At 44.4% G+C, this 16,605-nt stretch overlaps 1 protein-coding gene across 1 annotated transcript; it reads left to right on the top strand.

The window, feature by feature from the left end:
- Positions 1 to 3,035: 3,035 nt before the first annotated feature.
- On the top strand, positions 3,036 to 7,267 carry IL12A (interleukin 12A). Its single transcript, XM_030574558.1, has 6 exons — positions 3,036 to 3,066; positions 3,248 to 3,399; positions 5,757 to 5,864; positions 5,976 to 6,017; positions 6,121 to 6,225; positions 7,100 to 7,267. The coding sequence occupies exons 1-6, from the start codon at positions 3,036 to 3,038 to the stop codon at positions 7,265 to 7,267; spliced, it is 606 nt and encodes a 201-aa protein (XP_030430418.1).
- Positions 7,268 to 16,605: the final 9,338 nt, after the last annotated feature.

The raw sequence follows: 16,605 nt of genomic DNA, 5'->3' as shown, positions 1-16,605 counted from the left end.
TTGCACCTGTGTAAAATAGGTGTAAAACCATATATTCTGGTTTGGTATCTTTTACACTCTCACTTTACACAGGTATAAATGACTGTGCAAAGGCAGTAGAGAATAGCTCAGACCTCTGTCCTGTCCAGATTTCCTTGTGGTGACTTCTGTGAAGTTGTCACAAAGCCTCATTCTGCTGCAACCAGGGAACAAAAGGTCCCTTGGCTAATCCACTGTGCAGCAACCCACCATCTGTAGTAGGTGCTCTCCAGCCATGGCCCTCTCTAATGCTTCACAGCACTGGTTTTCAACTTTTTTTCATTTGTGGACCCCTAAAAAATTTTGAATGGAGATGCAGACCCATTTGGAAATCTTAGAAACAGTCTGAGAACCGCCAGGTGTCCACAGACCATAGGTTGAAAAAAAGGTGTTCTATGGTAACAGCAACCTTTCCCAGACCCCTTAGACATTGTCTGAAGACCCCCAGGGGTCTGCGAACTAAAGGCTGAAAATCACTGCTTGAGGAAAGAAAAGAAAAACTAAATATATCAGAGGAAAAAATCCCCTACAGGTGACTGGTTGAAGCCCTGCAACATGAGATGTTAGGACCTTAAGACATGAGACTAAGAATAAACAGTTTATCAGGGCATTGCACTAAACAGGATTTGAGCATCAACCTTGAACTTTCCAGGCAAAGATGTTCTCAGGCCTAACATCTAATGCCTAGCTCTCAGGGCTTTTCCAGTTTCATACCCTAAAGCAATTTAATTGAGAAAATGCTCTCTAAGTAATTCTGCAGTGCCTGTTACAATACTGTAAGGACATCTGAGAATTTTATTTCCTTGCCCCTGGAACTTCTTAAATCAAAAGATGTTCCCATACCTAAAGTGATTCCATTGCATGATCTATTGTTAGAGCAGTGCCCCGAAACCATTGTATATAATTGTTTTTGCTCCATTTAGATACAAAATAAATCATTTCAGATTGCTTTTTGAGAATAAATTTGCTTAATCTCTTTTTTAGACCTACACATTATATTTGGCAATTAATCATCAGTATTCGGCTTGTGTAGATTCCCAAAAGCGTGCCATAAACTAGATGTCTTTAAAAAGATTGTTCTATATATATTATGAGCCCTCCTCCTCCAATTTCTGTAACTATGTAATATTAAACAAGACAGATGCTGCCAGTTCCTACACATTAAAACTTTAGAAAAAATATAAGTAATGTTCATACTTTGCATATAGTTCATTATAGTTTTAGGGAGTGATGCTCTCCCAGTTGCAGCCAGTGAGAATGTGACCCTTAATAGTTCCTAATTTGTTCGTTATTTTTCCCCTTTAATATGATAGCCATTACTGAAGGCCATTACATGAGACAATGCAATGAGAGTATAAACAAAGGATCCAATTTAAGGATTTCAAAGTGCTTTCCAAAGGTCAATGTTTTAAGTGTCAAAGCACCCACAGGATGAAGGGAAGTATTATCTCTATTTTAAAGATGAGGAAATTGAGTCACAATGACATTAATTGACTTGCCAAGACCTCAAAGCATGTAAATGGCAGTGCAAGACATAGCAATAAGATCTCCTGAATTCCAATATTGTACATACATTAATTCCTAAATATGTTTTCTATCTACAACAATAGGAAGCTTGCTTATCATACTTGTTTGTTCCTTACATGCTAATGATATCATCCTGCACCATAATGACATTTGAACAAATTCATGACTCCACTCTATGATGCCATAATGCAAGCAGCTTAGTCCCCAGACCACCTTTTTCCAGATCCTACAGGGACTGGCATTGATCCGACTCCTAAAATAGATTTCAATGATTTTTTTTAAAAAGTATGTATCATTAAATGCTCCAACATCTGGATGCAGGGCTGGCCAGCAAAAAAAAAGGGGGGGAGGGGGGCAGAAATGCTTCACCATTGCTTACAGTTTACAAGGTGGTTATATCATAAGAGTAGAGGCTATTTAGAACTAGGGAGGAAGATTCTATGCTAGACACTGTATTACAGGGAGTTAAAATATGTTCAGCTTCAGCTCATCTTTTTGTCTTGCTGTTTGAGGAACGCAATGAAGAAAAGGAAGGCCTAGTGTATCTCTTGCTCATTCCATTTCTTCATTAAAATCCTGATTTAACTTCAATACATGTTTCTGAAAACCATACTAACCTGTATGTGCTGGACCAACACTTTATTGGCTGATGCGTTGCAACACTGTCACATTAATTCTCTTGCAAGGCTGGCAGGATAAACTCCTTGTGCATGAGGCTGTGTCTGCGTGTCACATCACAACGTGAGGAAGCAGTGTCAGATTATCAAGTTTCATCAAAGAGACATATTATAATAATCCTTTGGATTTCTACAGCATCTTTACCGCAAGGATCTCAAAGCACTTCATAAAGGTAGAGGCACTGGGTCCCCTAGCACCAGTGTGAGGAGAGGGAACTATTATCATCCGCAGTTTTCAGTTAGGGAAACTGAGGCAGGGAGCAGTGATGTGATTCACCCACGGTTACCCAGAGTTGGGCAGTGACCTGCTGACTCCCAGGCCTGGGAGTTGCTCACTAGAGCCTGCACGTGGCTCACTCAGCCCAAGCTTGTTTTTGAGGCTACAATATTCCCTGGCCGCAAGCAAGGGCAGCACAGCAGTGCGGGGGACAGGACTGCAGCCCACCTGGGCAAAGGAGGCCGGTGGGGGGAGGCTGGATGGAAAAGTCCCCCTCGGCCCCTCTCCTGTGCCCGGGCCCCAGCTCGCCCCCGGCCCGGCGCTGGAGTCCCGCGCGCCTCTCGGGATTCCCTGCGTGCCCGCGAAGGGCGCGGGGCCAGGCCCGTGCGCTCTCTCGGGATGACTAGCCGGGGGCCGCGGCCTCCCGGAGGGAAGCCGAGAGCCGGCCGGCCGCCTCGCAGGGTTTCAGCTCTGACCAAGCCGCTGATGTAGAGAAAGAGAGAGGAGGGAAAGTCCTGGCCACTGTGCGCCTCCGGCTATAAAAGCCGCTGCTGCCCGCCGGCCCCGGCAGCGCTCCAGCACCTCAGCGAGGCCACATGGCGCAGCGCACCGGCCCCGACTGCCCCCGTGAGTGACCAGTGCCCCGCAGCGCATGGACCCCGCCAGCCCCAGGGCGCACGACAAGACCTCGTGCGCTCCGCGCCGGGCCGGGGTCTGGGAAGGGGCGCGGGCGGAGGGTGCACGTGCAGCCGCGTTCCGTGGTTCCCAGCTGCATCCCGGGCTAACGCGCGGCGCTTGTTTGTTTCAGGTGGCTGGCTCCTGGCGACTCTCCTCTGCCTCAGCCTGGCCGACTTGGCAGCGACCTCGCCGCTGCCTTCCTCCTGGCCCAATCTGAATGACTGCCTGAATGTTTCCAAAGCCCTGGTAACCGCCGCGAGGGACGCGCTGCACCAGCTGGAGGTTTGTCTTGCCTTGCCTCGTGTTCTGCGCCTCCCGTCAGTTCTGGTGACGCGTTAAAAAACGTGTCACTCTTTAAGCAAAGCTGTTTGTCGTCAATATTTATAGCTAAATAAACCCCAGTAAAACAATACCTGCAAGGGTTAAATCAGAGTTACTGGGACTAACTCAAGAGGAAGACGTGGAAGAGGTGTCAAATATACAAACTAATGGTACCAGGAGTTGGTATGAAATGTTTTTTCCAGAGAGGAGGCAAGTGTAGCTTTGCCTCTGTATCTAAATTTATTTTGCCAGATTCACAGTTTTGCACAGAGGAGGAAGAATGGACTTGTGTTAAAGGTTCAGATATCCCAGTGTGGGTGCACAGTCAAAACCTAGATAAGAAGGGATAAGAGTAGGTGCAGTTCAGGAAATGTAGGTTCTGTTGGTAGCTGGTTGCGCTCCATGACTTGGGCAAATTGCTTGGGCACCATTTATACTACAAATCTAATTCTACTATTGCACTTTTGTCTGATGTGGCTAGGTTAAGGAGTCCCATCTACACAACAAATAAAAAAGCATGTTAGCACATGGATTATGTCCCTGACCCTGACTTGGGAGTTTTTGATATGTAGTGCACAGAAGGATCAAGGACTCATCTTTGTGTTGTCTCATTTTTTAAATAGGGAAAATACCTACCTACCTACTAGGGATGTGGTGTTTATCGATGTGTGTAAAAGAGTGTTTGAGATATTCAGATGGAAGGAGCTGAAGGAGATTTTATTTCTATGGTAGGAGGCATCAGCTTTCTAAAGCAGCCAGATGGTGCACGTTCCCAGCCTGTGTGTAGCCTTACATCTCTGGCTCTTCTGTTTGCTTCAGCTAATCAAATTTATGTGTCCCTGTTTTTAACCATATTCATCATTTGGTATTTCCAGAGAACTGTAATAATTTGTCCTTCATTTCCTGACAATCTTTTTCTTGCTTGTTTCTTACTTAACTTTCATTTGTGCATCCAATTCTTTTTTTATTATTATTATTAATTATTATTATTATTGTTGTAATTGTTGCCTGAAATAAAGCTTGACCTGTTATCTTTCACTGGTGCAGGACTTAAATCAACTGGGACAAATTTGTGGATGATAGATATGGTAGTATAAATTATTGTTGGTAAGCAGAACACAATACAGGGATTGACTCCAACCATCCTCCCTTCAATACTTCTTGGTGGTTTCGTTATTTTTACTTTTCTGTGACGGTTTATTTGGGGATTTCACACAACCACCCTAAGATTCTGGCGTTGTTTTTTTTAAAGAACAGCTAGAATCAGTTTAAGGCAAAGGGATGGTCTGCATTACATGTCCAGTATTATGCTCAGTAAAAGTTAACCTAAATAGGTACTTTAAGCTTAGTTACAATTAATAAAAAAAATACCTTTCATTTTCTCATGAGAACTTTCTTCCCTTAAACTTTTTGTCTTCCAGCCTGAGTGGCCCTCTGTCACAGAGCATCTCTTTCTGATTTGTGTCCTGCCAATGTTTGCTTTACGTTTTCCTTATCTGTCCTGTTTGATATATTTTTGTTCCAACCTCTGTTCAGTTTGGTTAATTCTTAGTCACTAACCCCTGTAAAACATGCAGCATACATGCCATCAACTAGGCAATTAGGTAGTGTGTTGGCAGCTGGTTAAAGAAAGAGCTCAGCATGAAAGTTTCCTCTTGCATAATCTCTTTCTAAGAATGTTATGGGTTGGTCCAGGAGGCATCCTTTGCTCTGCCATATCTTTTAGTTATATATGTCTCTTTTTCTTTTTACCATCTCTCACTGGTACAGTTGAACTGGTGGTAATGCTAAGGGGAATCTTTTTCTAAAATTCCCTGGCATAGGCACTGCCTTAGGGTGAGAGAGGAGAAGCAGCTAAATAGTTCCATCACCTCAATGAGACAAAGTGTCACTGATGGTTGGCCACAAGACAGTGCCACTTGTCCGTTTGAATGTTATTTGACCTTCTCTTTTTTTTAAAGGTAATCATTTTTTAAATTGTAAGTTTGTGATATATAGTGTTCTGAGTGCTTATTCATCCTCTTAGAATGATTTAGAATCTTAACATAATGGAGACAATGTAATCCAGTGCAATGCATACAAAATATAAATCTATTTACAACTCTTGCTCCTAATGAAAATGATGGCAAAATTTCCTTTGACTTTAGCTTCATAGCTTGGATATTTGCTTGTTGGTTAAAGGCATAAAGATATATAAAGAAGATGTTGAAGCACCTTCAGTGCCATAAATCACCTACTATCCAGTATATTTCTGCTTATAAACATACCCTGTAGCATTATGTGCAATGATTCAATCAATGTCCCCTTTATTTACATAGGAGCTTGGCACACTAGGATTTGAATGTACCCTTGAAGAGGTTGATCTTGAAGATATCACTAAGAATAAAATCAACACAATTAAGGCTTGTATGTCAGAAGAGTCAAAGGTATTGCAATAAATAAAAATCAAGTTTCATCACCTTTATATGGAACCATCATGTAATTCATCATATTGATACAGAATGATCACATTCATGTCTGGTGTCTTTAATTTTCAGACTGAAAATTGTCCTAAACTGAAAAGAGCTGATTTTGATAAGGTAAATTGCCAGTCTCCCAAAAGAACAAATCATTTGCTTTTTGTTTGTCTGTAAGCATCTAACAGCACTCTCCAATATTTCTTAATCCTTGTACCTTCTGCAGATTGAGTGCCTGCGAGGTATCAATGAAGACCTGAAGGCTTACAAGGCAGAGTTCAAGAATTTCAATAACCAGAAGATGCTGGCTGCTATTGACAAATTGATACAGGTCTGTTTTTCTTTCAGTTGCCTAAAAGAGTACTTTATATTATTTCTATCGTAAATTGAGTCCTGTTCTATGTGTTCCTTTGTGTAGTTACCCAAATAATTAGTTACTCTGGAATCTGATCATTTAAAATCTTGATTGATTTTTTCTGAAAATTGAAGAAAGTTTCTCATCTCTGTATCAATGAGGTCTTACTTTGACACTGTATATTACTGTATTTAAAAAGTGATTCCCTATCAGTGATGTAGTAAACATACTACTAGTGAATTTTCTGTCTTTTTAATGGTATCTTACTTTGTCTCCCATCCCTACCATGAAATGGGGTGGGGGTGAGAGAAGACTGCATTTTGGTAAATAATTAATTAATATGTATTGATAGGAAATAGGGAACACATGTAACACGGTTATTAACAAAAACAAGGAGTCCGGTGGCACCTTAGAGACTAACAGATTTAATAGCTGGTAGAAATCCTGTCCCTACTTTAAAATAATTAACTTTTTATTAACATAGCATATCTAGATACACTGGAGATTCTAATAGTTGTCAAATGCACTGGATTTAATTATTTGTAAACCACAGCTCCTCCGGATTATCCTTTAAAGGCCCAAACCTGTATTCCTTGGCATGGAAAAACTATTTACATCATTAAGAATGTTTGCCTGCATAAGAAATACAGGTTTGGGCCCTAACTAAACGAATGGTATTATTACTATCCTAGTTTACCTTTTCATAAAACATTTTATTTTTAATCGTTTAAATTACAAAAATTAAGCTAACTTTTTTTTTGCATAATCAAAGACTGATATATATTTCTACTCTGAACATGGTTAAATTGTCTGACCAACCGACTTTTTTTTTCTTTTTCTTTTTTTTAAGGCTGTGAAAATTAACAATGCAAGTGTGGAGCAACCCTCTGCAAACAGAGGATCAGCCTCTTTCAAAGAGAGAATGAGGTTATGTAGTGTTCTCCATGCTTTCACAATTCGCACTGTGACCATAACCAAGATGCTGAACTACTTGAATTCTCCTGGAAGCTCATCATAATCACTCAAACCTGGAAGCACTTTCTATAAAACATTGAATCAAAGCTATTTTAAGTATCTGAAGAAAATATATATTAGGTTCTACTTACTGCAAGAGCTCTGTGTGCAGTACTTTCACTGTGAAACTTGTACACACAGAGGGCTTTCAGGATATGGACCTGAATTTAAGAATACAGTAATATTTCTACAAAAACTTTTCAAGGATTAAGCACAGTAATATTCTGCAATATTTTCATGAGCTGAGTTGTCTTGAGCAAAATACTATCAGTGTCTTTTAAGCTAAGATGTTAAATTTCTACATTTCTAAAAAAAATAAGCTATATTATATCAACATGTTCTCAACATAACAAACACTCAGGTATAATTTATTTGTCTTAAATTATTTATTTATACATTTGTAAGTTTTGATAAAATTATTATATAAATTGAAACTTATTTATAACATTACTGACTTATTTATTAAACAATAAATAATACATGCATAATCTGTATAATTAACTTTGGTCTTTTTCTTATTTGTGAATTAAAATCAATCTAGAAAGGATACTGTCATATCAGCAATTGTTTTTTAAAATATATTTAAATATTTGCTTGTAAACAGTACATCAGTGTTAACACCCAAGTCCTGGAAAAAAATCTGATTTTATTTTCTTTATTATGTTGGATGTATACTCTCAGATGAGACAATGAAAGTAGATTATTCTGTCTACCTTATAGTTAATTTCCAGTCACTATACTAGAATCATAGGGTGAAATCCTGATCTCACTGAAGTCAATGGCAAAAATAGTCTATATAATTTATATTATATAATAAATATTTAAGGCCAGACGGGGACCATGGTGATCTAGTATACTCTCCTACATAATACAAGAGGTCATAGAACTTAACCTAGTAATCCATGTAACTTGCCAATGGAACTAAAGCATTTTTTTTAAAGGCATTGGTTTTGATTTAAAGACTCCAAGTGATGGAGAATTGACCACATCTCTGGGTAATCTGTTCCAATGGTTCTTTATTCGCTGTTTAAAATACACATTTGATTTCCTGTTTGAACTTCAAGTTCTCAGGCCCTAATACAATGCCCCAATGTTTGGGCTGCAAAGGCCACTGGAGAATTTTAATTCATTTTTAGGAGGGGGAAAAAGGGAAATAAATACTACTAATAATAGAAGCATTTCTGTTGAACTTAGTTATGGTATCAACTTGTTTTTGATTTTAACCAAACCTAAAGCTTGAGTCAAATTTCAGTTGACAGTGTTTCATTACAGAAGTGCAACCAAGGATTTACCTCTCTCTCTCAAGGGGTCTAATTCTTGTTCCCTCTGCATCTGAATCTGGCCATTTATTACTCTTCCCTGCCCAGGAGGAAGGTAGAAGGGGAAACGAATTGATGCCACAGAAAAGACATTCTTACTGATCTCAGTTTCAGGGAATTGAAGTTGCAGGGAAACTCCTGCCTGGCTCTAGGGTGGAGCATGTTCAATACAGATGGACTCTTCCAAGAATTTAGCAGCCAAACTCTAAGTCTGTACTGAGCATGTGTGAAATGTGATATTTCAAATGCTTATAAGTAATCCAAATTTGAGGTGTTTTTTATCACAGAACTGCAACAGGCCCATCCCTGACACCATGGTGACACCACTTGCCAAATTTCAAGTCCCCGCTCCACAGCATGGTGATGCTAGAGGTTGTAAATGAAATGGTTATAAGAATTTTTCTAATGGGTACAAAACAACATATTTTCCCCTACTGTCATTCTTGGGAAAGGATGAGCCATTTTTGCTGGAACCTTCCAAAAAACAACAAAAAAATTATTCTGACAGACAACTGGCATGATATGTTTCAGCTGAAACAGTTACAATTTGGCAAGATTATGAACATCTGAAAACAGTCTCATATTAGCAAGTGTCAGACAACCTTGGCAGTCCGGAGCCCTCATGATGCTCTAATTTATGCCAGAGCAGAAGCAGAGATTCAAGGATGTGCACCCAGTTCCCTGGCAGTCCTCACACTTTGTGGCACCCAGCAGAAAATGGACATGGCATAGAGTCTGCCCCAATATTTGTTATGTGTGTCCGTCCTAGAGGAACTCTCCTTGCTTAAACAACCAAATGATGGGTAAAATAGTCTTTCATCTAAATTTAAAATAAAAATGTGTTTGTTTGGACTAGCCCAATTGTTCCGCATTAGTTCAACAGGGATTCCAAACTTGATTTTTGTCATGCCGCTATGACTGACTCACTGATATATAGCGTTTATTTACAAACAGTTTTATATATTCCTTTTAGTATCACATGAATATTAGATAACATATGTTGTATTGTATTTCCAGTGTTTTTCTTCATATGACACTCACAAATATGTCATCCCTACTTAAAATATGAGTACACATACTATGGGGGAAGAAGGGGGAGAAGCCTATTGTCTACTCTGAAAATTGTCTTCAATGGGGCCAGGATTTCACCCTGTGTATTTAATATTTAAATACATATTTAATACTACAACAAAGTCTGAAAGGCATGTTATTAAAAGTAATTGTTAATTAGGCACATTTAACTACCAGTCTAACTAAAAGCTGGTAATCCCCTCTGAGTGAGATGTAGCCTGCTGTGTTATTGATTTTAAATAGGGAGAAAGACAATACCCTTCTTTTAACAACTAAAGAGATCCCCTAGTAGCAGAGATGGACAGAGTATTCTTCACACCCACCTACAAAAAGCTTCCTCTGACATTCATCAGTCAGGAACAGTTGGCTTCATGACACAGTGTGAAGGAAATTTCTTGATACATTAATACCAGTGCCCCAGTGCTGCCACTATTATAGTCCCCAAAGTTGCAGTGTCTACAGCACTTGCTGCCGATGCTACTGCATAATTTTGGTGCATAAAGCTCCCGATGACATGATCATGCTATGGCCTGATATGGTATAAAAATGGGAGGAAGTAAGAGTTTTGTACTTTCACAGTCTCCCTGAGAACTTGATATTTAACATAATAATTGAAAAGCAGATCTGATTTATTTATAACCAGAAATCCAATACATTTTTATATCAACATTTTAATGTCATTTCATGAAGGAAATTAACTGTTTTTATAAAATCTTAGAATGCTCAATAAACATTTATGAAATATTTTTATTAAAAAATTCACAACAAATGTATATTACTATCACAATCTCTCAATCTCTTCTCTTATTCTAATTATGTAGCACTTGGCCAAACAGGTAGGCCCACTGGAGCCATCTTAAATGATCCATTGTGGGAACAGTTGGAGGTTAAATATACACAGATTAGGCTTTTCAAAATAATTTCAGTTAACAGCTGGTTTAAAAAAACTGAATTAATAAAAAAGATTAAACAGTATGAATATATCTTAGAGCAACATTGAAATGTCTTTCTCCACCAATTTCTAGGGGGACTTAAATTGTCTCAGTCCTAATTTGCCTCAGAAGAATGACTCCTTCATGTTTCTTTCTTTCTTCTTACAGTTTACCTTCTGATCCTGCAATGAGATGCACACAGGCATACCCCCTGTACACATGCTGTGCTCCATTGTAGAATCAGGACCTGAACCATCTTTGCAATTAGATGGAGTAGGTCCTTATTTTTGAGGATTTGTTATATTCATCAATAAGGTAGGAAGCACACAATGACCCAAGAAAGTAAAGTGTAATATTCTCCAAATAAAACAATTGTCTGAAGTGTCTTCCCATAATGTTATGGGTCTATGCAATCACAGAAAAACAGACAATGAGCGGTAATTTAACATACTGCAAAAATTAAATATATTAGAATCATAGAATGTTAAGAGTTGGAAGGGACTCAGGAGGTCATCTAGTCCAACCCCCTGCTCAGAGCAGGACCAATCCCCAGACAGATTATATTAGCTATAGGATCAGTGACTGCAGAATTTCCTGAAGTTTGTTTTCTCATATATGTGGAGGCATAGAGTCAGCCCTTAAAAAGCAACTTTGTAACATATAAACAGCAGCTTAACCAACAATAAGGGCATGCATTGTCAGGTGAAAAATCTGATCATGATGACTCTCCTTCATGTGGGCTCATCAGTGCTCAGCCATTGATCTTGGCTGTAACCAAGAAAACAGAGCAATACGCCACCACTAAGAAAGCTCAAAGAAGAGAACCAAAAGTAATGTACATGTTTTAAGGAACTCTCATTGACCAGACAGACAGCAAGGTCTAAAGGTGGGAGTTCCCCTCACGTATATCTCCCCTCACTCATTCCACAGGGTTTCCCCACAAACACAGAAGAGGCTAAAGGACTAGCTTTTGAGCTCCATGTATTTCTGTGGCTCCAAAAAGATCCTGAAAGATCAGCAGGAGACCAAAGCATGGCATTCTGGGCTCCCTGCACTGCCTCAGGTCACACTCACTAACAGCAAAGAGACAATAGAGCTACACAGCCAGGGATTCTGCAGTTAGTAGAAACTCCTGGAACTCCCCTTAGAAGGAACTCCACATCATGGAATGGGAGCAGCAGAAACATAATACTCTGGTGTCATGACAGTCCTGCCCCAAGTTCCACTTGGCACAGGTTAGGGAAGGAGATAATAAAGGACAGTTACCTGTTCCATAACTGGCGTTCTTTGAGATGTGTTGCCCAGGTATATTTCACAGTAGGTGTGTGTGCTCATCATGTGCACTGGTGTCGGAAGTTTTTCCTTTAGCAGTACCCGTACGGGGGGAGCACCGCTGCAAACCCTGGAGTGGTGCTTCTATATCACACTATAAAGGGAGCTGCGCACTCCTTGCCACCCTCGGTTCCCTCTTGCCAGACAACACCAACAGAGGGGAAGGAGGGCGGGATGTGGAATACACCTGAGTAACACATCTCGAAGCAAGCCAGTTACAGAACAGGTAACTGTCTTTTCTTCTTCAAGTGATTGCTCCTGTGTATTCCACAGTAGGTGACCCCAAGCTATTATCTGATGGAGTGGGTAGGAGTTTAGGAGTTTCCAGGATGCAGTACCGCCCTACCAAACCCAGCGTCATCCCTAGCCCAGGAGACGATTGCATAATGCGAAGAAAACGTGGACAGAGTACCGCATGGCAGCACTACAAACGTCCTGGATAGGGACAAGGGCTACAGAAGCAGCAGGCGAGGCTTGAGCCCTCATTGAGTGTGCCCTGACGATCGGTGGCGGGGGAACCCCTGCCAGATCATAACACTTGTGTATGCATGAGGTGATCCAGCGAGAAAGTTGCTGGATAGAAATTGGTTGCCCCTGCATAGGCTTGGCCGAGGCAACAAACAGTTGCGCGGATTTCCGGAACAGCTTGGTCCAGTCTAGATAGAAGGCCAGCGTTCTACGCACATCGAGCTTGTGAAGATGACGTTCCTTGTTGGAGGAATGGGGCTTGGGACAGCGTACTGGAAGGAAAATGTCCTGTTCCATATGGAAGGCGGAGACCACCTTCGGAAGGAATGAGGGATGTGGGCGAAGCTGGACCTTATCCTTGTGGAAGACCGTATATGGGGGTTCTGAGGTCAAGGCCCTGAGCTCTGAGACATGTCAGGCTGACATGATTGCTACCAGGAATGCTACCTTCCATGAGAGGTGAGACCAGACACACGTGGCCAAGGGCTCAAAGGGAGGTCTTGTAAGACTGAACGACACTAGGTTTAGGTCCCATTGCGGAACAGGGGGCCTAGCATATGAGAATGACCGGTCCAGACCTCTCAGAAAGCGGGAAGTCATAGCATGGGAAAAGACCAATTGGCCCTGCACCAGCTGGTGGAAGGCCACTATGGCAGCCAAATGTACCCTGACAGAAGCGAGAGCCAGCCCTTGGGTCCTAAGGGACAGGAGGTACTCAAGGATGAGCTGGAGCGGTGTGGACGATGGGGAGATGCCCTGCTCCCCTGCCCACCTAGAGAACCTGGACCACTTAGTCAGGTACATCCTTTGTGTGGACGGCTTCCTGCTTTCCAGAACATCTCCCCTCCTCCTCGTCTAGCCACTGAGCAACCACGCCGTCAGGTGGAGAGCTGCTAGGTTGGGATAGAGAAGGCAGCCCCCGGCCTGGGAGAGGAGGTCCAGGCGAAGCCGTAACCTCCATAGGGGGCCACTAGTAGGTGAAGGAGGGTCCCGTACCAGTGTTGGTGGGCCCAGTCTGAGACTATGAGGATGACACGCATCCTGTCTGCTTTTATTTTCTGCAGGACCTTGCCGATGAGGGGAAAGGGCGGGAAGGTATAGAAAAGCTGGCCCGACCACTGCAGGAGGAAGGCATCTGAGATTGCCCCCCCTCCCTATTCCCCCTCTGAAGCAGAACTGGGGACAACACCGGTTCTGATGGCTTGTGAAGAGGTCGACACGGGGAACTCCCCAGACTCGGAAGAGCTGGAGAGCAACCTCCGAGTGGAGCGACCACTCATACTGATGGGAGAAAATCCTACTGAGGTGATCCGCTCGCACATTGTGGATGCCGGGCAGGTGAAAAGCCTGAAGGGAGATATCTGGGGCTATATAGAACTCCCGTGGGCTCAGGGCTTCCAGGCAGAGGGCCGAGGAATGAGTCCCGCCTTGCCTTTGATCTAGTACATCACGGCAGTGTTGTCCGTGAGGACTCTGACCACCTTCCCGCGAAGGTGCGTGCTGAAAACTATGCACGCCAAGCGTATCGTCCTGATCTCTCTGACATTTATGTGGAGGGACAAATTCAAGACAGACCATCTTCCCTGGGTTTGTATGTTCCCTATGTGAGCTCCCCAGCCCAAGTCCAATACATCAGACACCAGGTCTAATGACGGGGACACCTCCCAGAAGGGGACCCCTCGCAGTATGTTGTTCGGGTGTGGCCACCATTGTAGGGAGGCAACTACGGGGGACGGTACCATGAGCACTTTGTCCAGCCCGTCCTGGGGCTGGGAGAACTGGGAGGCTAGCCAGAGCTGGAGGGGCCTCATTCGGAGCCTGGCACGGTGCACCATGTACGTGCATGCCGCCATGTGCCCCAGGATCTGAAGGCACGCTTTTGCCTTTGTAACTGGGAAAGCTGTGACCAAGACAATGAGACCTTTGAGAGTCTCGAACCTGCCCAGAGGGAGAGAGGTTGTGGCCCTTAGGGAGTCCAGCAGTGCCCCCTATGAATTCTATGAGCTGCAGTGGAACTAACGTTGATTTGTTTTCGTTTACCACTAGGCCAAGATCTGCACATGTGGACAGGAGCAGTTCCACATGGGCCTGTACCTGGGACAAAGAGTTGCCCTTGAGAAGCCAATTGTCCAACTATGGGAAGATCTGAACACGTTCACGTCGGAGGTAGGCCGCTACCACTGCCACACATTTGGTAAAGACGTTCGGCGCTGTAGACAGGCCAAACGGGAGGATCATAAACTGGTAGTGGTCCAACTCCACCAAGAATCGGAGGAAGCTTCTGTGCCCATTGAATATATGGATGTGGAAAAAGGCGTCCTGAATGTCCAGGGCCACATACCAATCCCCCAGGTCCAGAGTGGGAATAATAGAGGCTAGAGACACCATGCGGAACTTGGAGCGGACCAGAAACCTGTTGAGGGCCTGCAGGTCCAGGATGGGCCTGAGACCACCCTTCGCCTTGGGAATCAGGAAATATCTGGAGCCTCTGCCCTGGAGTTCTACTGGTACTCTTTCGACTGCCCCCAGGTGCATCAGACGCACCACCTCCTGTCCAAGGAGGTGGGCCTGCTCTGGGTCCCCCAGGCCCAGGCGGGACAGGGGGTGGGAGGGTGACGGTGAACTGAACTGCAACGTGTAGCCCTTTGAAACAGTGTTGAGGACTCACTGATCCAACGTTACCCTGGGACCACGCCACTCGGAAGGCAGACAATTGGTTGCAGAATACAAACCTTATTAATCGGGGGGCCTCATGGGCAACAGGCCTGGTGCCCCCCTGCAGATAGTCAAAACTGCCTCTTTCCCTGCCTCTTGCCCTTGGAGGGCCCGGGCTGCAGGACCGAGCGGGACTAATGTTGAGATTGACGCCGCTGGTCTCTCGGTCTCTTAGAAGGGGGCTCGTATCTGCTTTGCACAGGCAGAGCCAATGCTTGTGGCCTGGGCTTGTCCTTAGCCAGAGGGACGTAGAGGCCCAAGGTTTCCAGGGAGGTATGGGAATCCTTCATCCCGTGCAGACAGACATCCATCAGGTCGGCAAACAACGCTTTCCCCTCAAAGGGCAGGTCCTGCATAAGGGACTGGGTCTCCACCGACAGCCCAGACAGGAGGAGCCACGACGCCCTGTGCATGGAAATCACAGAAGCCATCGAACAGGCTGCCGTATCTGCGGCGTCCGATGCCGTGTGGAGGGTCACTTTTGCCGCCACCGCCCCTTCCTCTACCAGAGCTTTGAAGTCCTCTTTGTCCCACTCTGGGAGCAGAGGTTCAAACTTGGGTAGGGACCTCCATAAGTTAAAGTCATACTGGCTCAGCAGGGCCTGAGGGTTGGCCACCCTGAGCTGGAAGCTTGCCGAAGAATAAACCTTCCTTCCAAATGCGTCTTGTCTCCTGGCGTCCTTATCCTTGGTGGTGGGCGCGGGCTGACTGTGTAGTTCCCGGTGGTTTACAGATTCCATCATGAGTGAGTTGGGTGCCAGATGGGAATAAAGGTACTGCAGTGGGCTGGCGTAGCTCCCCTCCTCCCCAGAGAGGGTCGAGCCTCGCCGGAGGCCAGAGTGGGCGGAGCTACAGAGCTCTGAGCCCATCCCTCAAAGGGTCAGGTGGCGACCCAGAACTATAAAAGCCGGTCCTCAGAGCTCAGTCAGGCCCCAACAGCCGGAGAGATCAGACGTACCTCAGGGAACTCGAGACTGGGAGACTCTGGCGAAAGAGGGGAGCCGCCCAGACTGGCTCCCCCGGGCTCGTTACCAGGAGGAGCTGCCTGAGCTTCCCCGTGCTCGCTATCTGGAGGAGCTGCTGGAGCTACCCCGCCCCTGCTACCCAGAGGAGGTGCCAGAGCTACCCTGCCCCTGCTACCTGGAGCAGCCGACAGGGCTTCCCTGCCCCTGCTGCTACCCGGAGGAGCTGCCAGCGCTACCCTGGCCTGACTATCCCGAGGAATTCTTGGCCCTACCACCCAGCCCTAGTTGCGATGAGCCTATGCTCGTGGACCCTTCAGAGGCCGACGTTAGGACCCAGGTAGGTCCCGAGGGGGAATACAGAAGCAGCCCAGGGGCAGCCGACCCCAGTCAGGCTGTGGAGTTGCCGGAGCCTGTCAGTGTGTTGCGGTCAGGATCCCCACTGACTGACCAGCGGAGTGACAACCGCTGTTAGGGCCCCAGGCTGGGATGCAGTGGAGTGGGAGGGCCTGCATCCCCCCTGCCACCCAACTCCTGGGTGGC

Source organism: Gopherus evgoodei, chromosome 9 (assembly GCF_007399415.2).
Source record: "Gopherus evgoodei ecotype Sinaloan lineage chromosome 9, rGopEvg1_v1.p, whole genome shotgun sequence".
NCBI lineage: Eukaryota > Metazoa > Chordata > Testudines > Testudinidae > Gopherus > Gopherus evgoodei.
This window is presented reverse-complemented; position numbering and strand designations above follow the sequence as displayed.